This window comes from Dictyostelium purpureum (assembly GCF_000190715.1).
Source record: "Dictyostelium purpureum unplaced genomic scaffold DICPUscaffold_230, whole genome shotgun sequence".
NCBI classification, from domain to species: domain Eukaryota; phylum Evosea; class Eumycetozoa; order Dictyosteliales; family Dictyosteliaceae; genus Dictyostelium; species Dictyostelium purpureum.
This window is the reverse complement of record NW_003519566.1, coordinates 25,109-51,382: the sequence shown is the minus strand read 5'-3', so window position 1 is coordinate 51,382 and position 26,274 is coordinate 25,109. Positions and strand designations below refer to the sequence as shown.

At 25.6% G+C, this 26,274-nt stretch overlaps 7 protein-coding genes across 7 annotated transcripts; 4 read left to right on the top strand and 3 right to left on the bottom strand.

Moving 5' to 3' along the window:
- Window positions 1-1,906: 1,906 nt before the first annotated feature.
- Window positions 1,907-2,527, top strand: DICPUDRAFT_81331 (uncharacterized protein; the record flags this gene model as incomplete). The annotated part of the gene is made up of 2 exons (XM_003290557.1): window positions 1,907-1,915; window positions 2,003-2,527. The coding sequence occupies 2 exons, from the start codon at window positions 1,907-1,909 to the stop codon at window positions 2,525-2,527; spliced, it is 534 nt and encodes a 177-aa protein (XP_003290605.1).
- Window positions 2,528-2,976: 449 nt separating this feature from the next.
- Window positions 2,977-5,220, top strand: DICPUDRAFT_98743 (uncharacterized protein; the record flags this gene model as incomplete). The annotated part of the gene is made up of 1 exon (XM_003290556.1): window positions 2,977-5,220. One exon carries the CDS (start codon window positions 2,977-2,979, stop codon window positions 5,218-5,220), a length of 2,244 nt encoding a protein of 747 aa, XP_003290604.1.
- Window positions 5,221-5,263: 43 nt separating this feature from the next.
- DICPUDRAFT_56804 (uncharacterized protein) lies at window positions 5,264-6,831 on the bottom strand. The gene is made up of 3 exons (XM_003290548.1): window positions 6,734-6,831; window positions 5,632-6,323; window positions 5,264-5,559 (listed from the first exon to the last, which is right to left on the bottom strand). The coding sequence occupies exons 1-3, from the start codon at window positions 6,759-6,761 to the stop codon at window positions 5,416-5,418; spliced, it is 864 nt and encodes a 287-aa protein (XP_003290596.1). The 5' UTR covers window positions 6,762-6,831; the 3' UTR covers window positions 5,264-5,415.
- A 506-nt stretch (window positions 6,832-7,337) lies between these two features.
- On the bottom strand, window positions 7,338-8,551 carry DICPUDRAFT_155135 (RNA polymerase II core subunit; the record flags this gene model as incomplete). Its single annotated transcript, XM_003290547.1, has 3 exons — window positions 7,338-7,442; window positions 7,627-8,163; window positions 8,282-8,551. 3 exons carry the CDS (start codon window positions 8,549-8,551, stop codon window positions 7,338-7,340), a joined length of 912 nt encoding a protein of 303 aa, XP_003290595.1.
- Window positions 8,552-9,667: 1,116 nt separating this feature from the next.
- Window positions 9,668-15,339, top strand: DICPUDRAFT_98741 (uncharacterized protein; the record flags this gene model as incomplete). Its single annotated transcript, XM_003290555.1, has 3 exons — window positions 9,668-9,769; window positions 9,836-10,514; window positions 10,589-15,339. 3 exons carry the CDS (start codon window positions 9,668-9,670, stop codon window positions 15,316-15,318), a joined length of 5,511 nt encoding a protein of 1,836 aa, XP_003290603.1. The 3' UTR covers window positions 15,319-15,339.
- Window positions 15,340-15,431: 92 nt separating this feature from the next.
- Window positions 15,432-18,188, bottom strand: DICPUDRAFT_37625 (uncharacterized protein; the record flags this gene model as incomplete). The annotated part of the gene is made up of 6 exons (XM_003290546.1): window positions 15,432-16,562; window positions 16,635-17,128; window positions 17,204-17,350; window positions 17,433-17,528; window positions 17,605-17,757; window positions 17,822-18,188. The coding sequence occupies 6 exons, from the start codon at window positions 18,186-18,188 to the stop codon at window positions 15,432-15,434; spliced, it is 2,388 nt and encodes a 795-aa protein (XP_003290594.1).
- A 1,674-nt stretch (window positions 18,189-19,862) lies between these two features.
- DICPUDRAFT_155132 (uncharacterized protein) lies at window positions 19,863-25,681 on the top strand (the record flags this gene model as incomplete). The annotated part of the gene is made up of 2 exons (XM_003290554.1): window positions 19,863-20,059; window positions 20,134-25,681. 2 exons carry the CDS (start codon window positions 19,863-19,865, stop codon window positions 25,679-25,681), a joined length of 5,745 nt encoding a protein of 1,914 aa, XP_003290602.1.
- Window positions 25,682-26,274: the final 593 nt, after the last annotated feature.

The following is a 26,274-nucleotide window of genomic DNA, read 5'->3' as shown; positions in this document are numbered from 1 at the left end:
AATTATTTTATTTTTTATTTTTATTTTAATAATAATTTTTTGGTATTTATTTGTTTATTTTATAATAAATTGTTTTTCCAACTTTTATTTTGTTGAAAATTAATTATAACTTGGGTATCAAAACCCTTCCAAAAATTTACTACACTTATGAAAATTTATAGCCCACCCCAAATCTATAATCCACTTATAAAAATAATTTTTAAAACTGTTTTATAAAAAATTAAAAATTCTAATACCCTAATAAAAAACTACCTCCTCGTAAAACTATCACCTTTTATTTTTCGTATACTTAATAATAATAATAATAATAATAATAATAATAATAATAAATGAGTAATTTAATTTGTTTGTTTTTATGTATTATTTTATATTCAAATGTAAAACTATCAAAATTGATATTATTTACAACTATATATAAATAAATAAAATAATAATTATTATTATAACGAAAATTATCAACCACAACACCATAATCAATACCAATATCTAAAATAATAAAAAAAATATCAATATCAATATCAATATCAATATCAATATCAATATCAATATCACATTAACAATAAAAATAACTATTACAATAACACTAACAAAAACAATAACAATAACAAAAAAATAACAATAATAATAACAATAACAATAACAATAACAATAATAATAACAATAACAATATTAATTTAATTAATATTGATATTATTATTATTAGTATTGATGTTAATATGAATATAGTTAATATTATAACCAATTTCAATAAAAAAATAATATAAACAAAATCAATAGAATTAAAAATAAAATAATAAAAATAAAAAATAAAATATTATTAATACATATTATATTATATTATATACTTTGTTAACCATCACCACCCTACTACCAAAATAGTAAAATAAAAATGTTTTTATAACAAAATAATTACAATGACCAAATAATCATAGTGATAATAGTGAATATTTTAATTTAAAATAATTATAATCATTGATTGTTAATAATAAAAATAATAAAAAATTTAGTAAAATCGTTAATATTTATAATTGCTGTACTTATTATTAAAATCATGCTAACAGGATAAATATTTCCTTCAAAATTTTCACTCTCAAAAATAATAATAATAAAAGTAACAATAAAAACAATCATTATTTATTTATCTTGCGCATAGCATTATTATTAACATATAACTATAAAAAATAACCAAAACAACAAAACTATGTAAAAAACGTTGTAAAAAATAACTATGTTTATATAATTTAAAATATAAACAAATCCCAATAAACAATCCTAGAGATAATTTATTGGATAATTTAAATAAATGAATAACTTTTTTTCATTTTTCTCACCCTTGTTATTATCACAAACATTAATCAGTAATAATCATTTTTTTATTAAATACACCCAAAATAAAACTTTGTATCATTATAATAATTTTTTGTTGTAATAGTAAAAAATAAAAAATAATAAAAATATATATAATTTTTTTTTTTTTTTTAATTTTTTATAGTCATAATATAAACTTATAAAAAACAATTTTTTATGTTGGTAATTATAAAATCACCTATTGAAATCCGTTAAAAATAAAATTTTGTTTATTTTTTTTTTAAAAAAAAATTTTTTTTACAAATTTTTTTATTTTTTTTTATTTAAATTTATAGACCTAATTATTTTTAATCATATAAAATAAAGATAGAATAGTATAAATCATAAACAAATTGTTGTTAGTAAATTTGTGTACATATATATAAACAAATTAAGTAAAAAACATTACTTAAAAAAAATAAAAAACAAAAAAATAATATATAAACACTATAAAACACAATATAAATTTACACATTATATTTTTTAAAGAGTGCTTCATTAATTTATTAACTGGAATATTGATTACAAACTTACTGTTAATAAAATTTACATATTTGCAATGGTTGTTGTAATGTTTTTTTTAATTTAAATACTTTTTTAATATTTAGTTACATTTTACTAACTAATTTTTATTTTTAAAAATAACCAAACCAAGTCACCAAAAAATACTACCACTACTACCACCACTACTACCACCACCTCAACAACAACTTCTTCATTAACACCAAACTCACCAGTTTCAACAACATCACCAGCATCAACATCATCTAGAACCAGTGCAAGATCCCCTTCAAGCACACTATCTCCAAACCTTAGAATGGATGATCTAGATATTGAAAGCGATGATAGTGATATAGACTATAATGGTGATATTTATGGTGATAGTGACGAAGAATTGATTTTAGTTGAAGAGGAAGAGGAAGAAGAAGAGGAAGAAGAAGAAGTTGAAAAAGTCGTTAAAAGAAAGAAAGGCAGACCAAAGGGACCAAAACCAGATAGCTGCTTCATTTGCAGAATCCAACATACTCCAGAATGGAGGAAAGGATGGGTTGAAATAGATGGAGTCAAAACCAAAGTTGATATGTGTAATGCTTGTGGATTACACAACTCAAAACAAAGAAAAAAAGAAGAAAAATTTAAAAAAGAAAACAACATTAAAAAACTTTTAAATGATGATTAATCTAAATAATTATTATTTATATTAATCACATAAAAAGTTAAAATAATAAAAAAATGTTAATAAATAAATTATAGTAATTTAATTTTCAATCTTTTTTCACCCAAATAAGACACTTATTTTTAATATCAATCTTTTTTAATATATCAAAAAAAAAAAAAAAATAAAAAGGGAAAGATAGTATTTTATATTATAATATAAAATAAATAAAAAATAAATTAAAACTATCATTAAAATTTTGTCTAAAATTTTTTTTTTTCATATTATTTCATCATTTTTTGAAAAATAACTGTTTATTTGTTTTAAAATATTTATTTAATTTATTTAAAATTTTACACACACAAACACATTATTTTTTAATTTTTAGAATTTTTTTAAAATTTTTTTTTTTATTTATTTTTTTAATTTAAAAAAAATTGTATTATATTATTTTTTTATATTTTAATAATAAAATGTTAATTTATTCATTACCCATTCTTTCTATCAATAATAATAATAATAATGATAATATCAGTACCAATAACTCTACAAACACAAATAAAATCAACTCTAATAACTATTATTATGATGACGATATAAATGATGATAATAATATTAAATTAATTCAACAGAGATATAAACTTCATAATAAAATTGAAAAACAATTAAGAAAACTATTAATTAAAGAATACAGCAATGAAACTAAACTATCGTTTTTTTCATCATTAAACAGCAGCAAAACCAATATACACAATAACACATTAGCAAACAATTGTAATACAGAAAAAGATAATCATGTAAGCAAGAAGCTTGATAATCATCTTTTCAATATAAATCTCTTTACCCAAAAATTATGTGTTATTTTTTGGAATAAATCAAAGGATACATTATTTTTAAAATCATTTTTTAAATTAATCACCTCAAATAGCGAAACAGAAAAAGATTTATTTAAAGTATTTATGGAAGTTTTAAAATCATCAATTATATTAGAAAGCAATAACAAAACCATTTTTGATGATAGCTATAGTAAAAACAGTAATAATAGTAATAAGACTCCCACTCAAAAGGTCAAAAGTCCAATAGATGAGGAAAGTTTTAAGAAACTAATGCAAAACATTGATATTTCAAAGTGGTTCATAGAGTTTTTTGAAAGTGATAAAAATAGAATAACAAGTTGGTTTGATAACTTTGGAGTTGGTAGTGGCAAAGCATCATCGTCAATTCATTCGGAAAATACACCAATAAGCGAAACCATTTCGAATAAATATGGGTCCCTAGCATTAGAAAAGTATATACTAGCAAAAAGAGATAGTTGTTGGGATTTATTGCAATGGAATGGTGATATAGATCATGCTCCGTGTGTCATAATTCAAAAGAAAGAACTTTTAAAGCAACTAAATGTGGTGAAAACCGTTCAATCAATAATAGATAAGCAGCCCTCATTTTTTAACTCGAACCAATTTAATGAATCAGTACAATCAAACCCAAACGAATTTTTTCAAGTAGACCAAGATTACATTATTGATAAACTAATCAAAATCATTATAGGTATAATAAATAATAATAACGAAGTCAATCATATTCATATGAAGCATTTAATAAATTGTATTGATAATTTAATCGCAAGAATTTCAAACCTCATCAATCCAATAGATATAGTAATCACCTTGAACAACTCTTTAAAGCACCCAGATGATGATGTACTATTGCTGTCCTCAAAATTAATGATAGATAATTATATTTCAAAACAATTCCGAAATTTTAATAACTTGAAGCCAAACACAAACCAGCCAAATAAACCAAACGATATCAATATTATTAATTTATTAAATGATGTTGTCCTATTCAGCTGCAACTGGAAATCTGTCAAAGTTGCAATGATATTCAATTCGTTATCACCAAGCAATATAAACAAACTAATGAACCAAATTTCAAAAAATATAGAATTTAAAACAATATTAGAAAAACGTTTAAAAAAATATATTCCGTTAAACTATAATACAGATTTAGAAACGAGCAACACCGCATATACCTTACTAGCACAAGATATTTTAATCGAAGCAGAGAATGATGATAAAACCGAACTAATTAAATTTATTTTAATTGAAGGTTTTATTTATTTTTATACACTAAAAAATCAATTTTTAAAATTATTAAATGAAAATAATAAATCATCTTTAAATAATAATAGTACTAATAACAATAATAATATAGATAATAATATAGATAATAATGATACCAACAACCCCTCATCAATAGATTTATTAAAAAACTATTTTATAAAAAATCAATTACCAATAACTATTATATCAAAAGAAGAAAAACCATCTGAAAGTGCCACAAATTCTGAAAAGAAAAAAGAAGAGAAATTTATCAATAGTGATGATGAAAAATATATATACTCAAGCGATAGTGATGAAAATGGTAAAGATGTAAAGAAAAAAAGAAAAAAGAACAAATCATCAAAAAAGGATAAAAAGAAAGCAAAATTCTTTGAAGATGACAACGAAGAGGATAAAGAAGACGAAAATATATTCAATGAAGAAAATGAGGACAATGAAGACGATAAAAACTATACATTTAATAAAAAGGACAATAACAATAATTTAAACAATTTAAAATTCAAATATGACATGTTAGAATTTCAATATAGTGACCTACCACAACTTATATATAACCTTAAAATAATTCAAATGATAGAAAACTATTTAAAATAAATTGTAATAAATAAATACAGAATTTAAATAACTTTTTTTTTTTAATAAATATTTTTTTAGTTTTTTATTTATATATTTCTATTTCTTTTTTTTTTAAAATACAATATTATATTATATTATTTTATTATATTTTATAATATACTATTACATTATATTTTTATTATATTATTTTATTTATATTATATTATAATTATATTAATTATTGAAAAAACCATATACTAATTCTGATAACCAAGGTTGGCATGATGATTCCTGTAATGATTTTAATGCTTCATTTCTAAAATCAGTATCGACTTCATGAAGATCATTAATTAATAAAGAAATATAACTACGATCAAACTAAAAGAGAAAAATTTAAAATTAATAATTTATATAATATTTATATTTATAATTTTGTTATCGAATAGTTACCTCTGGATGACCTTGGAATGAAATAATATGATATGAGCCTGGTTTGTTTTTTGATTCTTTTAACATACCTTGGACTGGAGATTTTGGTGTTGAACCGATTGAGATCATACCTTCTGGGATTACAGAGACATGATCTTGGTGAATTTGTAAAATACTAATAAAATCTTTATCTTTTTTAGCCTGTGTTGAACAAGCACTATTATCACTGGTTGCAACTTCATTACTGTCATTAATATTATTTTCATCAATTACTACATCGGCAACTGCAACTGATTTTGTAGTATCATTTGTATTTAAAATTTTTGAAAAGATTTGAATAACGCTTTCTTCGACTTGAATGCTGTGTTGGCCGAGTTCCCAACCTTTTTCATTCTTTTCAACTTTACCGCCTAATGCCTCAGCAATGATTTGATGACCAAAGCAAATACCACAAATTTTAACTTCATTTTGATCTAAATGAACAACTCTTTCTTTTAAAACTGTAATCCACTCATCCTTATCGTATGCTGATGCTTTACTTCCAGTAATTACATATCCGTCATATTCTAATGGATTTGCTGGCCACTCCTTTTGAACTGCGCTAAATCTAGTAGTTTTAATATGATCAACTAATCCATATCTCTTAATAAAATTGTCATATAATCCAAAAAATTCTTTAAAATTTTTAGCTTCTAATTCCTCGTCAGTAACAACTTTATATTTTTATAAAAAAAAAAAAAATTAGCAATTGATAATTGATAAACAGAAGAAAAAAACAATTGTTTGAGGAAGAGAGGAGAAAAAAAAAAAAAAAAAAAAAAGAAAAAAAAAAAAAAAAAAAAAAAAAAAGATATTTTTTTTTTTTTTTTTGATTTTTTCAATTGAAAAAAAAAAATCACAATGGTGGTAGTATTGGTAATCAAATATTTGAAAAAGTTTATTTCTTTGATTTCTTTGATTTCTTTGATTTCTTTGATTTTTTAAAATACTGAACATTGTTATTTTAAAATTATTTAAACAATGGTGGGGTATTTTTATAAAATAAAAAAATTAAATTAAACAAAATAAAACAAAATAAGATAAATCATTTGTATTTTAATGGTTATAAATATAGATTACTTACTGATTGCAATATTTAATTCTCTTTTCATTTTGATTTTTAATATTTTATTAAATTTATATGGGATATGAATTTGCCTTAGTTGTTGTGAAGTATTGTTTATATAACTTTTTTAAAAACAATTATAAAAAAAAAAAAAAAAAAAAAAACTTTGTTGTGGTCGAGTGAAATTTAATTAAAAAAAAAAAGAAAAAAATTAAAAAAAAAAAAATTAAAAAAAATATAAAAAAAAATATTATATAATGTGTTCTAACGATTCTTTAACTTTTTTTTTTTTTTAACCAAAAAGAATAAAAGTGAAATATTATATATAAATTAAATAAAATAATTTGTTATTTTATGTTAGAAAAAAATAAAAAATAAAATAAAAATAATTTAAGAAATAAAAAATAAAAAATTTAAATTAAATAAAAATAACAACTAATAACCCCCCATAAAATATAAGAGATTTATTGTTATTTGCAATTTAATAAATATTTATTAGTTGTCTATTTTTTTTTTTTTTTTTTTTTTAAAAAAATTGTAATTTAAATAAATTTAGATAAGAGTTAAACCAAGCGGCTTGATTTTATTTTTTTATTGTTTTTTTATTTTTTGATGAAATTTTTTAGATCATACCTTCGGATAATTGAGTTTGAATACTATTTAATTTTGCTTTAATAATTTGAATTGCAGATAAAACAATATCTTCTGGTTTTAAAGAACCTGAACTCTTTAAATTATAAAAATAAAAATAAAAATAAAAATTAGAATGAAAATTTAAATTTAAATTATAATATTAAAAAAAATCTGAAACAATTAACTATTACTGTTTTATATTATTATTATTATTGCTGTTATTATTGTTTTACATAAAATATGTTATTATAAAATATTCATGAATTATTAATACTTACTTCAACAGTGAAAATAAATTTATCTTGTTTTTGTTCTATACTAATTAAATCGGGTTTGCCAAAAGCTTCAGCTTTCTTTTTACATTCTAAACAATACATGCAACGCATTGGTTCATCAACGGAAACAGGTTGACTTTGATTGTGTGGACTATATCCAAAAACTTTAGTTGGACAACTGCCAACCCATTCTTCTTTTTGTTTATCGCTGAGTTCATCCATTCTATTTTGATTTATAGTGACAATTGGTTGGAATTGATAGGTTGCAATACAGGATGGTGACCATTTTGCATGTTCTTTACCAACACCTTTTTTTGCAATTGCTCTTAATCTTAATTCTTGACCTTGTCTTAATTTTACAATTGGAATTTCATCGGTTCTTTCTGTTGTTTGTGAACTTACTGGAATTACACTATTATTATTATTTGAAACTACAATAAGATCTGAACTGGTGACATCAATTGGTCTTTGATTTGAACATTTAACATTTAATTTGAACTCAACACTACATTGATCACATCTTTCTGAACAACTGCAATCCTAAAAAAATAATTAATAATTGTTAATATTATGAAATGTATTGTTGCTGTTGTTGTTGTTGTGTTTGCTATTGATTCCTTTTGATTCGACTCCGAAACCATATGTAATATTTGCTTACTCTTGTATAATTAAATTTATCGACATTATCACTAACCAATGGTATAAGACCTAATCTGTGTGCTATAAATTCGTCGCAAAGTACCGAGTTATTTGCTTCAAATTCTACTAAATCGATACTCATTGTTGGTACCTCTGCAATCATAACTCTTCTAAGTGCATTGGCAACACTGATATCTGTATTTGAGAGTGTAAAAACTATACTTTCATTTTTAATTTCTAAAATATCTAATTCTGGTTGTCTAGTTAGCTGTGTTACTGATAATGACATTTTTATTTATTTTTATTTATATTTATTTTTTAATTTATATATTTATATTTTATTTATCTATAATATTTATTTTTTTATTCGATTATCGATTTGGCTGAATTAACAATATATCTATATTTATTAATTTAGTTTTATTTTTATTTATTTATATATTTACAAAAATATATTGAATTCAGCGTAACTAGTTATTAAAAAAAATAATAAAAAAATGAAAAAAAATTTTAAAATTTTCACAATTTTTTTTTTTTTTTTTTTTTTTTTTAAATTTTTTTTTTTTTTTTTTAATTTTTTTTCTTTTTTATTCCTTTTATAATTTTGAAAATAAAGTTTTTTAAAAAAAGTTATTCATTTCCTATATTTTTATAGTTATAATAACATTTGAATAATTCACAAATAAATATTTATTTGTGGTAAATGATATAAAAAAAAATAAAAAAAAATTTTTATTTGAAGAGAAATAAAATAATATTGTTTTTCCTATATAAAAATTTTATATGGGGTGATCAAAAAAAGTATTTAAGGAAAATTTTTTTCTTTATTATTTTTTTTTTTTTGATACAAGTTTTTTTATGTGTTTTTATCCCTCCAATTTTACTATCCAAGGGTTCGAAACTCACAAACAACAAAAAAAATTTTTTAATATTTTTATTTTTTTTAATTTTTTTTTTAATTTTTTTTAAATTTTTTTTATTTTAAATTTTTAATTTTTTTTTTTATATTTCTTTTAATTTTTTTTCATTTTAATTAATTAAATAAAATTCGTGTTTCAAACTACTACAACGACAATTAGTAGTTATCAATTTGTATATTTATATACATTAATAATAAAATATAGTGTTTTATTAAAAAAATCTATATTTATTATTAAATCAATAATAAAATAAAATAAAATAAAGTAAAATAAAATAAAATAATAAAAGAGAGGGAAATAATAGTAGTTTAAATAAATAGTTGTTATTGTATATTTTGTGTAATTAGTTAAATCATTTATTTATTTATTTATTTATTTATTTATTAAATCCACTATTTATTCATTAAATAAACTCTCTTTTATTTCACATACACCAATATCACTGTTATCAATAGTCATCAATAATAGAATCACATCAAATAAAAATGGCAAAGGATAAAGATAAAGGAAATTTAACAGGTTTCTTATTTGGTAATGTTAAGGAATCTGGTGAATTAGATGTTGAAGATAATGATCAAGTATTTAAAGTATGTACAATTTAGATATTTTTATTGATTTTTCAAAAATATTAATTCTTCTTTCTCATTCCATAGGATTTAAAAAAAGATTTAGAATTATTTGCAAAAAGTAGCCAACATATTTCATTTAAAAAAACATTGGGTATTGATGAAGAAGATAAAACGGTTGGTGATCAAATAATTATACCAGATAAAAATGCAAAGGATTTCGAAGACGAAGACGAAATGATTGATGAGATTCAGACAGCAGAAAATGAAATAAATAAATTGAATGCAGATACATTAGCGAAAGCTGCATTGCAGAGAATTCAGCAGCAACAAAAGCAACGTGAGGATGAAGAAAAATTGAAGCTATTGCAACAACAAGAGTTAGAAAAGAGAAAACAGGAAAGACATCAAAAGCATGTAAAAAAAGAAAAGAAGGAAAAAAAGAAAAAGATTATAGACGATTTCGACTTTGATGAGGAAGAGGAAAGTGATGTTTCATCATCTGAATCATCATCTATGGAAAGTGATGATTATTCGTCGTCCGAATCATCTGATGAAAGAGATAAAAAGGTAACAATGAAGTCTGGTTCTTATGAAGTTGTAAAGTGTTTATTAGAAAGACCCAATGTATTCACGCCCGAAGATCCAGAATTCAAAACTTTTGTTAGTGGTAAAAGCGGTGGTTCCTTAATTTTAAAATTTTCACAATTATTTGCACCAAAATTTCCAGATAAACAAACAAAAAAGAAATCGCGTAGAGTTAGAAGTAAGTAGCTGATAACAATTATTATTTTAAAAATAAAATAAATAGATATTAACTTTAAATTTTTTTTAATTTAGTATTATTACCACAACAAGTTAAAGAAGATTCAATTGAAACTGATGAGGTTCAAATATGGAACCAACCATCAAAAAAACAACCATCAACATCATTAAAGAAACAGACTGTTGAAATTGATAGCGCAACTAAAAAATTATTAAGACCCAATATGACAGGTAGTGGTGAAGAGGAGTTAGCATCATCAACAACAACAACACCAACATTAACATCAATGTCACTATTTAATGCCGATGAAGATGATGAATATGTACCAGAGCCATTACAAGAAACTGAAAATCAAGAAATACTGAACTTGCTTTTATATACACCCGATGAACATTATCATTCTCTTCAACAAGTAGACTGGGAGGAAAATATCATTTGGGATGAAAATAGTATTAAAAAGATAAAACAATTAAATATTTTTAGTTTAGATAGTAATAAAATGAATAATAATAATGTAAGATCAAAGAAACAGCAACAACAGCAAAAACAGCAACACCTTCAAAATAAACAAAATAAACAAAAGCAGCAACAAAAATCAAACGAAAATTCAATAACAGAATTACCAAATAATAACGAACAACAAGAAATTCATAATATAACAAATAATAGTACACTAGATGATATGGATATATTAAAAACAAAAATTGATAAATGGTCATTATTTCCAATCTCCAATGAAGAATTAGAAAGTGGCGAATGGGTAGAAAACATCATATGGGACGAGTCAATGGTTAGTGAAAAGTTGCCAGTTGTTGCTAAATTAGTTTTAGACTTAAATGATAGAGAAATGTACTTTGAAGAGCACATGGAAAAGAGTGACTCTTCGCGTGCACAGGAAGAACAGGCTCCAACTAAAAAGAAATCAAAAAAGCGTTTATTATTAGAAGCTCAACAGGCAGCAGCAGCAGCAGCATTGGCACGTGCACAAGCAGCAGCAGCAGCAGCCAATGGTTTAACAGAAATGACCTTCGAAGAGCAGCTCCAAAAAGAAAAAGAAGAAGAAGAAAGACGTGAGCGTGAAGAGAGGGAACAAAGTCAAAGGGAAATAGACAAGTTTAATCTTTCAAATGATAAGTTTTATAAACCAGTTAAGAAGAGTAATGCTGTACAACAAAATGCAGGTAAAGCCACAATTCAACATTCATTACCAGGTATTAAGCTTTCATTAGTAAAGACTCATTTAACCAAGGAGGATCTCATATATGCCCATCGTCCACGTCTTTTATTCCCATCCAATGTATTATTCAAAATTGCACTTTATAATAAAGAGGGTGCGATTACATCAAATGAACAATTAAATAGCAGCACATCAAATTTAAATGGTAGCGTAAATGGTTTAAGAACTGGTGGAGGGTTTGATAGTTTTTCAGGTTCATCATCCTCATCTCTTTCAAGTAAAAAATCTTTACATAAATCAGATTTATCAGGCCGTGATGGTCGTGTTGTACTTGTCGAATATACTGAGCAAAATCCACCATTACTATCAAATGTTGGTATGGGTATGAAAATTAGAAATTATTATAGAAAGAAATCAAACCATGACAGTGCAAAAGATGTTGAGTTTGAAGATGGAGAGCTTGTTGTTATCGATAGTAATGATGACTCACCATTTTTGGGTGATATATACCCAGGCCAAGCAGTTCAAGCAGTAGTTAATAATCTTTACAAATCACCAGTCTATAAACATAATTCGAGCAATACAGATTTTCTTTTGGTTAGATCTCGTGATGGTAAACGTTGGTATATTCGTGATTTAGGTCCAGTTTATTCAGCAGGTCAAATGCTCCCAGAAATTGAAGTACCAGCCCCAAATTCAAGAAGTGCCAATATGTTTTTAAAGAGTAGACTTCAAGCCTATATCTATCGTTTATTCTTGAAAAAAAGTAACAGTCAACGTCGTCTTAAAATAACAGATATTTGTTCATCTTTTCCATCCCAATCCGAAACCTCGATTAGAAAGAGATTAAAAGATTGTGCCGATTTTCAACGTGGTGGTGATGATAGTGGTTGGTGGACTGTCAAAGATAATTTCCCATTACCCACCGAAGAAGAGCTTCAAAAACTTGTTACACCAGAGGTGGTTTGCGCCTATGAATCAATGTTGATAGGTCTTCAAAGACTCCAAGATAATGGTATCATTCATTTTACTGCACAAGGTACTATTCCAACAATTTTAGGTGGCTTGGATGAAGATGATCCAATTAAGAAATCTTATAAACCAGTTGAAGATGAACTCTCAATTACTCCATGGAATTTAACAGGTAGTTTCCAAGCAGCAATGCAAGGTAAAGGAAGAATGCAAATTATTAGCGAAGATCCTACAGCTAGAGAAGATGAATTTTGTTATTTAAAAATGCCTCAAAAAGTTGTTAATCAAAAGCAAAAGGCTATCAAGCTAGCATTACAAAAGAACCAGGTAACTGGTACCGATGCAGATTTAAGAAAGCTTTCATTATCTGCTTCAAAAACTGTACTTTTAGAATTAGGTGTTTCAGAAGAAAAAATTAATAGTTTAACACGTTGGCAAAGAATTGATTTGGTTCGTAAAAAATCTAGTGAGGCAGCTTTAGCTAGTGATAGTAATGCAGCAATGACAAAGTTTGCTCGTGGTTCCAAGTATAGTTTAGATCATCAACATCTTCAATATAAAGAACAATGTCAATTGGTATTTGATAATCAAATGAAAGCATTAAAGGGAGAGGACCTCTACGAAGATGAATTAGATCCCGATTTTGAAGATTTGCAAAAAGATTTAGAAGATATATTGGACAGTGGTGGAGAAAGTAATAATAAACAAAAATCAAATCCTAATGGTTCAAAAGTTACTGGTAAACGTTCAAGGAGTATGTTTGGTGAAGAGGATATCGATGAAGAAAATGAAGAAGATGAACAAAATAAATTACAAGGTTCATCAACAAAAGATGGAGAAGATAAAGAAGTGTCAAAATCGACGAATAAACCTGATGAGGATGACTTAACTCAAGGTAATAGAATTTTTGTTAAAAGAACAACATTATTCCAAAAACCAGATGGCACATTATATAGAAGAATTGAAATCATTAGAGATCCAAAGGCTGTTGAAGATTATCAAAAGAAGAAACCAGATCAATTTAATCAAGATAGAAGGAAGTTTGGTAAAGTAAATGAAGAGGATGAGGAGAGAAAGAAGGAAAGAAGAAAGTTAGAATCTAAAATTAGAAAATTAAAGAGATCAGAATCAAGAGACATGGATCCATTCTCATTAAATAATATGAGTGCCAGCTCTGGTGGTATTGCAACAATAGGATCAAGCAGTATGATTAATATCAGTGCAGGTAATATACCGGTTCCAAATAAACCAGTTCCACCCAATCGTAATAATATGGATAGAGATTATAATAACAGTGGTAGTAGCCATCATCACCATCATCATAGCCACAGAGATCCAAGTAGTCAACAAAGAATTAATGTTGTTATTCCTGGTCAATCTAACGAAATGGGCTCAAGTTCAAAAATTAGAGTTAAAGAAAATAGTAACTTACCAACAAACAGTAGTCATAGAGGTGACAGAGATCATCACAGAGATTCCTCGCATAGAAGTGAAAGAGACAGAGAACACAGAAGTGATAGAGATTCATCCCATAGAAGTGATAGAGATTCACACAGAAGTGAAAGAGAACATAGAAGTGATAGAAGCGATAGAGAACATAGAGGTGAAAGAGATCATCACAGAGAGCATGGAAGTAGTCATAGAAGCGATAGAGACCACCATAAAGAATCATCATCGCATAGAAGCGATAGAGAGTCATCACATAGAGATTCATCACATAGAGAACATAGAGATTCATCACACAGAAGCGATAGATCAAGAGGTGGTAGTCGTGATCATAGACCAGATCATCATAGAAACTCGACTGAGCCTAAAGAAAATACTCATGAAAGTTTACCACTTTCACATAGCACAAATCAATCACCAACTCAGGTTGGTCTTGTCATTAAATTTCCAACCAATAAAGATGATCAAAAAGATCTTAACTCATCAACCAATTCTACATCATCAATGACATCATCCAATAGAAAGAAAAGAACATTAGACCAATCAAATGGTGATCCTTTATCCGCTATACCAGAGTCATCAGCAGGACGTCGTAATAGAGTTAGAAAAGATGGTGGTGGAGCAGAGGTCGAATTATCAAATATTTTTGAAAGTATTTTAGAAAAACTTAGATCAAATGAAGAATTTCTTGCATTCAAATATAAGGTCACACCCAAAGTTGCACCAGATTATCATACAATTATTAAAAATCCAATTGATCTTACTACCATGAGGGAAAGAAATCGTCAATGGGAGTATAAATCCAAATCTCAATTTATGGCAGCAATAAAACTGATGGTTTCAAACTGTTTCCAATATAATGAACACAGATACTCTTATTTATTACCAATTGCTGAAAAACTCCAACAAACAGCCTCAAATCTTTTATCACAACATGACTCAACAATTGCTGAATTAGAAAAATCAATTGAACAAACTACACTCAAGCAATCTTCATCGAACCTGTTATCATCCTCCGATCATAATAATGGCTCAACTCCTGCAACACCAATTTCACTTAATACACCAAACCTAACATCAAACTCTCCATTTTTTCCTCCAGTTGACCAATTACCATCTAAAGCTCATCATAGCGCCGAGGATGAAGAAATTGATATTGTTTCGCTTTATGAAAGTGGTGTTTCACCATCTGTAAAAAATTTTAACTAAAAAACAAAATAAAAATAATCCAAAAAAAAGAAAAATATAAAACTATTTTTTTTTTTTTTAATAAATAAAATTTATTATTATTTAAGTTTAAACAAATTCTATTTTTTATTTTATTAATTATAAACAGCTTTTTGGTAAACTAAACTATCGATAATTCCTGTAAAGAATTCATCAGGTTGTAATACAGTTGAAGGGTCCAAGCTATTTGATTCTGCAAAATTATTTGAATGGGTTTGAATCATAGAGTTAATTAATTCGAAAGTATAGTCCTCAACAGGGTATTTGCCGGCAAAAGTTGTCAAATATTTCATTTCTAGGACAAAGTATTGTAAACCGCTATAGCTGAATAATACATTTTTATCAGTTTGGAATCTTTGGGAGATGATTACAACAATTTCTGAAATAATACGCGAGGCAATTGGTAAAATTGATTCTGAGTTTACATTTAATTTAATTGATTGAGATAGGGAATCCAAGCTATCAGAGAGTATAATGAAATCTTTTGGAAGAAAACCTTGGGCCAAGTCATACTCTTCTCTATAGTTATTTTCACTCCATTTGATTGTATACATCACAAATTCCATTGCTTTTCTTGAGGCGTATTGGTCACGAATTGATTCAAATAAGTTGTAAAGTGATTGAGAGAGTTGTTTTAAATTATTTAGTTTTTCTCCAGTGGCATCTTCGAAACGTGTGGCAATTCTGAATACTAAATCGTCAACAATAAATACAGAGTCACTAATAATAGCTAAGCATTGAATATCTGTTAAACTATCTTTTTGAATTTCGTTTTGTAAATAGTTCATATAGGCACTAAATATTTTACCCAATGATTGTGAGATTACTGGAACCAAGTCAATTGATATAATTTGACAAATATCATTTGCAAACTTTTGAATAATTGTATTTAAAAATATAGTACTTTCTGTAAGCTTTAGTTTGCTATGATCAATTTCTTCATTTTCATTTTCATAGTTGTTTTGATACATGTTTGGTTGCTTTTGTTTTGGTGTACTATTACTTGATCCAGCGCTATTTTTAAGTGACGATGGTGCGCTATTGCCTGGAGTTGGACTTGTTTTTAATTCATAATCCCAGTTGGTAATACCAATCCATTTTTCGTCCATTAGATGATGTAAAACATTATCTCTAATTTTTAATTCGTAATTTACAATCAATTGTTCAATATGAGGCTGTAATAATAAATTCCAATAAAATCCAATTGATAAACCTGTTTGATCCATCTTTTTTAAAAAAAATATTAGTATAAGTTTTTTTAAATTTATTTTAACTTAGTAAGTTTAATGATTGCTTACCATTTCGCAATGTGATTCAACAATTCTAATAACTTGTGAAATTGAATAAAAACTATCTAAAATAAATACTTTTCTATTAAATATATCTGAAATTAGAACCAATTCGTCAATTACCCAAGAAATTAAACCACTATTCATATAGGAAGGGAAGGAATTTGTAAAATCATTGCATGTTGCATTAATATTATTAAAAACCACTCTTGTTAATTCGCTAATATATCTGTTTAAATCTCCACTGAGTGCTATCTTTTTAACTGCTAAATTGATTGCATGGCTTCTACTTTCTAAAAATATAGTTTTGGCTTTATCATTTTGTGATAATCTAACCAATAGGGATATTGTTTCTTTAATTTGGTTTGGTTTTAATAATGGGCTTCTTAATTCGTTCATCAATTTATCTGTCAATATCTTTACTTTTGACTCAATTCTATCTTTTAAAGGATGGGTTTGCATAACAATTTCTACTTTTGGGTTTGATTCGTAAATTTTATTTACTGAATTTTAAAAAAAAAAAAATATTAGTGGCTATTAATAAAATTTTAACTTTATTCTTATGTGGCTATATTTACTTTTTTCAACTAAACTAACAGCAGTTTCAAATTCTCTTTGTTCAATCGAAACACTTAATTCATTTGGAGCAGTTGTTAACCATTGAATAGGCTCGGTTGCTGGTGATAATGGTTCAAAATCGATTTTATTATTTTTTTTAACTTTATCTATTTTAAATTAAAACAATATAATTTGTTAATAAACTGTGTGGTCAATAAAAAATGAAACTATAAACTATTTTATACTAACAATGATCCCAACTAATTGATAAATTTTGTAATGATGATATATTATTGCCATAATCTGTGACCAAGTTTCTAAAATCCAACATATCTACTTCAGAATCTAAATAAAAAATTATTAGTTAATATCAGAACCATTAAAAGAAAAAAAATATTTATTATTAATTTTTGATATTTACTTGCAATTTCTTTTGAGGCGCCTATAAATATTAAATGATTTTTATATACATCCTTTTTTAAATGATCAATACATCCTGTCTTTCTTTCCTCTAACCAATTTAAATGTGTATTCGCTTGTAAATCTGTTTTATGTGTAAATAAATCATTTACGTCTAAAAAAATAAACAAGTTAATAAATAAATAAAAGCCAATATAATAAAAAATAACTGAATTTACATTTTTCTGGATTAAATGAATTTGATGAAAAAGTCTCGTATTGAACAGGATTATCTTCGTCATTATTAACTCCACCTAAACCACTTTTTTTTTCTTTGGTTTCTCCACCCCAACGATGAACTGTTTTCTTTTTATCTGTATGTGTTGCTGTTACTGTGCATTCTTTAATATCAATTGAAATTTTAATTGATGTTTTGGGGTTAGATAACTCAGTTAGTGGACCAACCCATTCTCTGTGCATAAATCTAACAATATAGTTTCCATTTGCTTTAATATCAAGACATTCTATATCTGGATAGTTAACTGATGATGATACTGTCGATAAGTTGGAATCTACTTTTAATGGATACTTTACACCTTTTTTCATTATTATTGCATAAATATAAATATAAATATAATATTAAATAATTTAAATTATTATTAAGAAAATGATTACTTTATTAAAAAAAAAAAATTAAAAAAAAATTTATAAAAAATTAAAAAAAAAATAAAAAAATATTTTGTTTTTTTTTATTTTTTTTTATTTTTTTTTTTTAATATCCAAATTACCCTGAATTATTTCAACCAAAAATATGTCTAAAGATGAGCTATAGCAAAATAAAATAAAAAATTATCATAATTATTCTCAATTTACTATTCAATTACACTTATTGGTCTCTTTTAAATGAACTCAAATTAATCATTTCTTTTTGGATATTTATAATTCCAATTTTGAATTATAATTTGATTTTAAAGATAAAATATTTCATTTAAAGAAATAGATTGGATTTATTTACCAAAAAAGATATTGCTTAAAAAAAAAATTTTCACGAATTTGGAAACTCTATCAACGGCGTTGTAAAAACTCAATTATTATAAAAAAAATTATAAAAAAAAAAAAAGATTTTTTTAAAAATTTTTTAAATTATTTTTTTTATTTTTGTTTTATTTTTTTTTTTTTTTTGTAATAAAACAAATTATTTGTAATTTTATTTATATGTATTATAAATTATATTTAGTTAACTAATTTAGATTATCAAATATTTTAAAAAAAATAAAAAGGTAACAAACATTTTCAAAATAGTCGAAAAAATAAAAAAAATAGTTCATATTAAAATAAATTCATTTACATAGAAACGCATGCATACACATAAAAATGCATACCTATGAATAACAATAGTAATGATTAAGAGATAGTTTATATTATGCGCTTACAATCCGAATAGTTTAAAAATAGATTATTTACCAAAAATAAAATAAAATAAAATAATTAAAATAAAATAAATATAATAAAATAATAAATTTTAGGACATAATAATAAATAATAATAAACAATAAATAATTAACAATGAATAATAATTATAGTGATATAATAACAATACACACATAACAAAAAAAACACCTTAAGATTTTCTTTTCTTTTTTTTTTTTTTAGTTTTTGTTTAATTATGCAAATTAATGCATCACAATAAATAAAAGATAAAAAAAATAAAAAATAAAAAATAAAAAAATAATTAACCCTAACACACACTTACTTATTTACTCAGTAGACAGATTTAAACACAAACTCTCACAAAAATAAACAATAAAAAAAAAAAACTGGGTTATGTGTGTGTTATGATATAACATAATTAATAAATAGCATATATAAATATAACATTTAATAAAGGAAAAATAAAAAATAAAATTTTTTTTTATTTTTTTAATTTTTTTTTCCATTTCTTTTAAATCAACCCATTAATTTAATAAAACTTATTCATCTTTTTTTTTTTTTTTTTTTATCTTTACCTTTATTTATTTATACTAATTATCTTTTTTTTTTTTTTTCAGATTCCAAATATAAATTATTTTTAAAAAAAAAAATTTTCATTAAATTTTTTCTTTTTATTTTTTTATAAAAATCATTTTTTTTTTTTTTTTGCGCAGTTTATCCCCAAAGTGCATTAATAAAAGATAAAAATAACCCAATAATTGTTGTATCACCAAATAATAATCGAAAGAGATACAGATTAAAGAATAATATTTTCTTTTTAAAATATACACAAAAAGAAAATAGGGAAAAATGCAAAATCCACAAGTATCATCTCCACCATTAAATCCCAATTATTCAAGACTTACAACTTTTGTCATTGAGGGTTTTCAGGCAAAGAATATTACAGATAAAGATACATTTATTAAGTTTTCGGTAGATGGGAAAAAATTTAAAACCAAAGTTCATAAAAAAACCCAAAATCCTTCATGGAGTGACAAATTTAATGTGTAAATATTAAAAACTAGACAATTAAATTAAAACCAAAAATATAAACTAAAATTTTATTTTTTTATCATTTTAGAACAACAACAAATAAAATTGATGTAATTATATTTTCAATTATTAGCCAAAATATGTTAGGTGCTGATGTTATTGGGCAAATTAAAGTTCCAATAATATCACCAAACAAACCAAAACAGAATCAAAAGCAAGATAATACGCCTAGGGAAAAGGAAAACAACAATGGTAATAGTAAAGAAAATGATAATAGTAATAATAGTAATAATAGTAATAATAGTAGTAATAATAATAATACAAATAACTATGATGATGAATCAAAAGTCCCAATTTCAACAACACCAACAAATAATGAAAATAGTCCAATTCACCAACAAACACAACAAGTTACAACAGCACAGATCTCATCATCACCATCAATACCAGGTAGTGGTAGTTTAAATGGGTTATCAAATATATTAAATGGTAGTAATAATTATGATACAATATCATCATCAGTTTCAGATACAGGCGTAGAAATATTTACAATTGATAATTGGACAGTGGTAGAGAGGGAAAAATCATCAAGTTCACTAGCTATCAATTTATCTGAACTGCGTGTAAAAATAACAGTAAAAGTCAGAGATATTTATTTTGATACCGACACAAACAGTACAGCCTCAAATGATGAAACATATAGTAATACCAATACAAGTGGCAACAACATACTTCCACCACCAAAAGATTTTAAGCCGGAATCTGTCAATCCTAAAGAAATGTCCTTTATAGGTAAAGGTGGTAGTCAGATTTTAAAACTAACAAAAAAGATTGCGTCAAAAATGGATAAAGGTAACAAACAAAATAACGAAAATACATTAGATGGCAATGGCCATATTACACCAAGCTCCAGTAACCATGGTAACTTAAGTTCATTGGCAAATGGATATCAACATTCACCAACTAATCCATCATCCTCATTACCACCATTAAATCATAATAATAGTAATATCAGTACATCATCACAAGTTTCAAGTGTTTCAAACTCCTCACCAAATATTAGTAATAATAGTAATACAAAAAATAATAGCAGTAGCGCAGCGGCAGAAGAAAAAACACGTAGAGAACAACACCAAAGATTAATTGATGAGCAATTAGCCAAAGAGCAAGAACTAGAAAGAATCGAAAAAGAAAAGGCATTGGCACGTGAAAAGTTACGTCAGTTAGAACAAGAAGAGGCCCATAAGAAGATTGAATCTGAACGTAGAGAAGCCAGAAGAAAAGAAAAAGAAGAGAAAAAGAAATTAGATAGAGAAAGAAAATATGTACCAGATAAACCTATTGATTATTTCTTTGTTTGTGGTGTATCATCAACTTTAGAGCCATTGGATCAAATAAATGAACAAACAAATTCAAAAATTTTAACACCATTGGAAAAATCTTATAAAGGTGAACTAATGGAGTTTTATCCACTTAAAGAAGTCAAAGAAATTTTACCAAAACATATTTGGATGTATTGTTTCCCACGTGGCTTAAATATATCAACTGAAATTCAACCTCCATCTTTCTTTCCATTTGTTTTAACCAATGAAACCGGAACAAGATTTTATGCTTCATGTTTAACCTTTTACGAACAACTTAGTGATCAACATTATAATGATTTACAAAAAGAAACAAACGACCTTCTAAGCAATCAAATTATTGCAAATTATACAACAGAAGATAATAATAACAATAATCAAATAAATACTGAAGAAAATAAAGAAAATAAAGAAATTGAAAATAAAGATATAGTATCACCAAAAGAATCAATCAATAGCCCTGAACTAAATAGTGTCAATAGTAAAGATATAAATGATCAAGTTCAATCACCAACAATTACTAGCAGTAACACACCAAATTTAGCTACCTCTTCAGCAACAACCAATACAAACATTGTAACATCACCACAGTCACCAATTTCACCATCAACCTCAAACTCACCATTACCTCCACAACAACAAAGTAATGAAACAACCCCAAATGTTAACAGTGATTTTCCATCAAAACTATATATTCAAAAATGTATTTGCGTTTTATCCCACTATCCATTTTATAGTTCATTTAGAATTGCATTAAATGAAATTTATCATAGGGTTTTCTTTTCTTCATCCCCAATACCTATTGAACGTTATATTTTCAATTTAGTAAATGAAGTACCATTACCAAAACCAGGAAAGAATCCAGTAACATTTAATTTAGGTGGTGCTACAAACTGTACTCTTAAGATCCCCGATGAATGTCTATTACCAGATCCAGATATTTCTTATACAATGCTATTTCTTTGTTTAGATATAAAGAATGTATTATCTTTATTAAAATGTTTATTATTAGAAGAAAAGATCCTTTTGGTTTCAAGTCAATACACAATTCTTACATATATTTCAGAAATTATTTCAAATATAATTTATCCATTATGTTATACTCATATCTATGTGCCAGTTTTACCAGAAGCTTTAGTTGATATCGCTGGTAGTACTCCATTTCCATTTGTTATGGGTATTCATAAATCATATGCCCATCGTATTCTCTCAAAAGAAGATTTATTAAATGAATTGGTAATTGTCGATTTAGATAATAACACTGTCAATATACCAACCGATACTAAAAATATTCAACTACCGGAAAAAGAAACTAATCAACTAATAGCACAATTAAGAAAAGTTGTACAGTTTGAAATTCAATCTTCAGATTTACCAAATTTCAACCCAAATACACTATGTTCAATTACCATGTCAAATGATTCAACAAAACGTATTAATCAAACAAATAATAATGGCACCAACAATAATATTAATAGTGGTAATCAACAACAATCCAATAACAATAGAAATAGTGTGAGCTGTTACCCAATGCAAGTACCACAACAGTCAAACAGTCCAGATCAATACATTAGATTTTCATTTTTACAATATTTTTGTAATATTTTACATGACTATAGAAAATATTACAAATATCTTAGAGTTTTCCCACAACCAATTCCTATTTTTAACAATGAAGAGTATATTAAATCTAGAACTATCAACTCAAGACCATTCTTTTCAACATTTATTAAAACTCAAGCATTCATTTACTTTTTAGAGCGACACTCATGGCCAACTAAAAATTTATTTGACTATTTAATCCAATCAAAGAGATATCAAAAGAGTATTGAAGAGTTATTAATGTTATATCAATCTTCCATTCCACAAGCCTTAGGTTTACAAGATCAAAGCTCAATGCAACACATTCAAGTTCCATTCCCTAGTTCAATTAAAGGTCATCAAAATTCTCTTAGAGAATATTCAAGATTCCCAACATTAAAAGCAGAGCTTTATGGTGTTGTTCAACAAAGCTCGGCACCATCAATCACAAATTCACCACCATCACTATCATCATCAAACACCTCATGTAGCTCAACTTTAAGTAATGACCAATACAAATCAATCTATGATATGTATGTTGTAAATAGTGACCCATCGATAAATAGCTCTACAACTTTTTCTTTTAATGATGATCAACATAAATCATTTGTCACCTTAATAGAAAGATTTTTGGACAAAATATTCTCTGATCAGGTACCTGCTGAAGATATTAATCAAATAGTCGAGCTACTTCAATTTGACTCTGGTAGATTTATTTTTGGCAAATTACTATTAGGTCATCAAAAACAAAACTTTGTAGGTTCATCAGTTTCTTCAATTAGTTTGATTATTACAAGCAATAATAATACCATAAATGCTCAAAAAGCTAGACTCTCCGATCCAGTATTTGATTGTTTAGCTGCCATCATCGAAACCACTTTACGTCAATGTAACACCCAATTAGATTTTACATCATCACAAATGCTATTAGAAGCTGTTTTTGTATATCATCGTATTGTTAAAGGTCAAACTGAATATTTACACGAAAAATTAGGCAGCATTGGTCTTTGGCAAAATCAAAAGTTTTGGGAGAAAATATTTTATGACTCAATCGAATCACGTTGTAAAATACTTTATGGATGTAGTAGTCAACAAACCTCAAGTAAGAACCTATTACACGAAATGGTTGAATGGTCTATTAGGAATGAAGATTCTAAGAAAGAAATGATTAGGGCAGAAGAAGATATGGCATTTTCATTGTTATCAAACCAAACATTCAAAATGATTACACTTGGGTCATCACCAGACTTGGTTAGACGTTTTGTTAATAGAATGTGTTCATCCATTAATTTAGACTCTGACACTATGCTCCAAGTAGTTTCAAATATGACCCGTGTTAGAGAATTAGAACAAATTAATAATGGTGGTATTACACCAATTCAAGAAAGCAATGATTTAATTCATCGTAAACATATTATGAAAAATAACCCTGAACACGATAAAGAAGATTCATATCAACTAATTTCAAAACATAAGAGTGGGGATCATAATAAGAACAACAATGAAATATTCCATAATCTTTTCGATGAAAAAGGTCATGTATCATTAAATAAAATTATCAATATGAAGAGTAGCTGGAACGAAAATAAAACCAAAAGCAAATCTGCCACCAAGGTACCAATTAAAGAGATCTCTGAAAATCGTGGTGATTATGTAGTTAAATTATTTGCTGGCCATCAAGAAGGTGTACTTTGCTCTGCCGTTTCCCAACGTGAAAATAGTCTTTTAGTTACTGGTAGTGCCGATTCTACCCTTAAAGTTTGGGATATAACAACAACAAAATGTGTTAGTACACTCGAAGATCATAGTGGTTGGGTATCTCAATGTGAAATTACTCACGATCCAAACAAACTCATTAGTGGTTCATATGACAAAATGATAAAGCTTTGGGATCTTCACAAAGGTCAAAAAATTAAATCGTTTAGAGGTCACAAAGGTTCAATTACATGTTTATCAAACCAAGATCCAAATATTTTCATTAGTGGTTCATATGACAATACAATTAATGTATGGGATACCAGAAGCCATAAACCTCAAATAACTTTATTTGGTCACTCACAATCAGTATCGTGCTTACTAGTAAATGATCAATATCGTGTTATTAGTGGTTCAAACGACACAAATATTCGTATTTGGGATATTCGTACATCGACTGCAGTAAATGTTTTATCAGGTCATTCAGATTGGATCAATTGTATAGAAGTAGATAATACCGATACACTTATTAGTGGCTCATGCGATGGTCGTGTTAAAGTTTGGTCGTTGGATAATCATGGTGAGTGTATAAGCACTCTTCAAAGTCATAGCGGTAGTGTAAATTCAATTATAATATATGGCAAACTCGAAAATGATGGTACAACTGCGCCAAAGAAATTCCTTACTGCATCATCAGACTCAACATTAAAAGTTTGGGACTCAAATTATGTAGAATCATATCACTGCTTGGAAGGTCATACTGATGAAGTCGTTAGTGTATCTAAATTTATAAACAACTTTGTACTATCTGCATCTTTTGATGGTACTGTTAGACTCTGGGATGTTGATGGTGGTAAATCAAAACGTACTCTTCATAATCATTCAAATCGTATTTCTTCATTAAAGGTATTTGATCAATCATTTGTAACTACAAGTTGGGATAAAACTGCCAAAATCTGTCAATTTAATTTAGATTTTAGAGGGGGTATCTCACATTAAAAAAAAAAAAAATGGAACTCAAGTATATATAATCAAAAAAAAAAAAAAAAAAAAAAATTTATTTATTTAAATCAAATAACCTTTAAACCAAAATTGTAAATATTCAGAAATCAAAATAGAAAAATAAAAAAATTTTTTATAATGTAATATTAAAAATTTAAAATACACCTAAAAATTTAGCCTAAAATATATTTCTTTTTTTCTTTTTTTTTTTTTTTAATTTTTTTTTTTAATTTTTTTTTTTATTTTTTCAAATTTTAATTTAAAAAAATAAATATAATTTTTAAAATAAAGAGAAATAAAAAAAAAAAAACCACACTCATATTAATATTATATAAATAATTAATTGATTATAAATATATTATAACTATAACCTATTATAATTATTTTTCTACTCTTCATAAAAACTTTAATAAAACATATATATATAAAACATGGCACATGATATAAAAGGTAACCATCACATTAAAATAACTTATATTCATTTTAAACCTTTTTACTAACTCATATCATTTTAATAACAATTTAGCGTAAGGATTTATTTATTTTTTTACAAAATTTTATTGGATTATCTCTTTTTTTTTTTTTAGACG

Coding starts and splice junctions, on each gene's coding strand:
- DICPUDRAFT_56804 (XM_003290548.1), bottom strand. CDS start 6,761: ATGAAAAGAGAATTAAATATTGCAATCA. Junction 6,324..6,733: donor AGAATTAAATATTGCAATCA/GTAAGTAATCTA, acceptor AAAAATATAAAG/TTGTTACTGACGAGGAATTA. Junction 5,560..5,631: donor CATTCCAAGGTCATCCAGAG/GTAACTATTCGA, acceptor TTTCTCTTTTAG/TTTGATCGTAGTTATATTTC.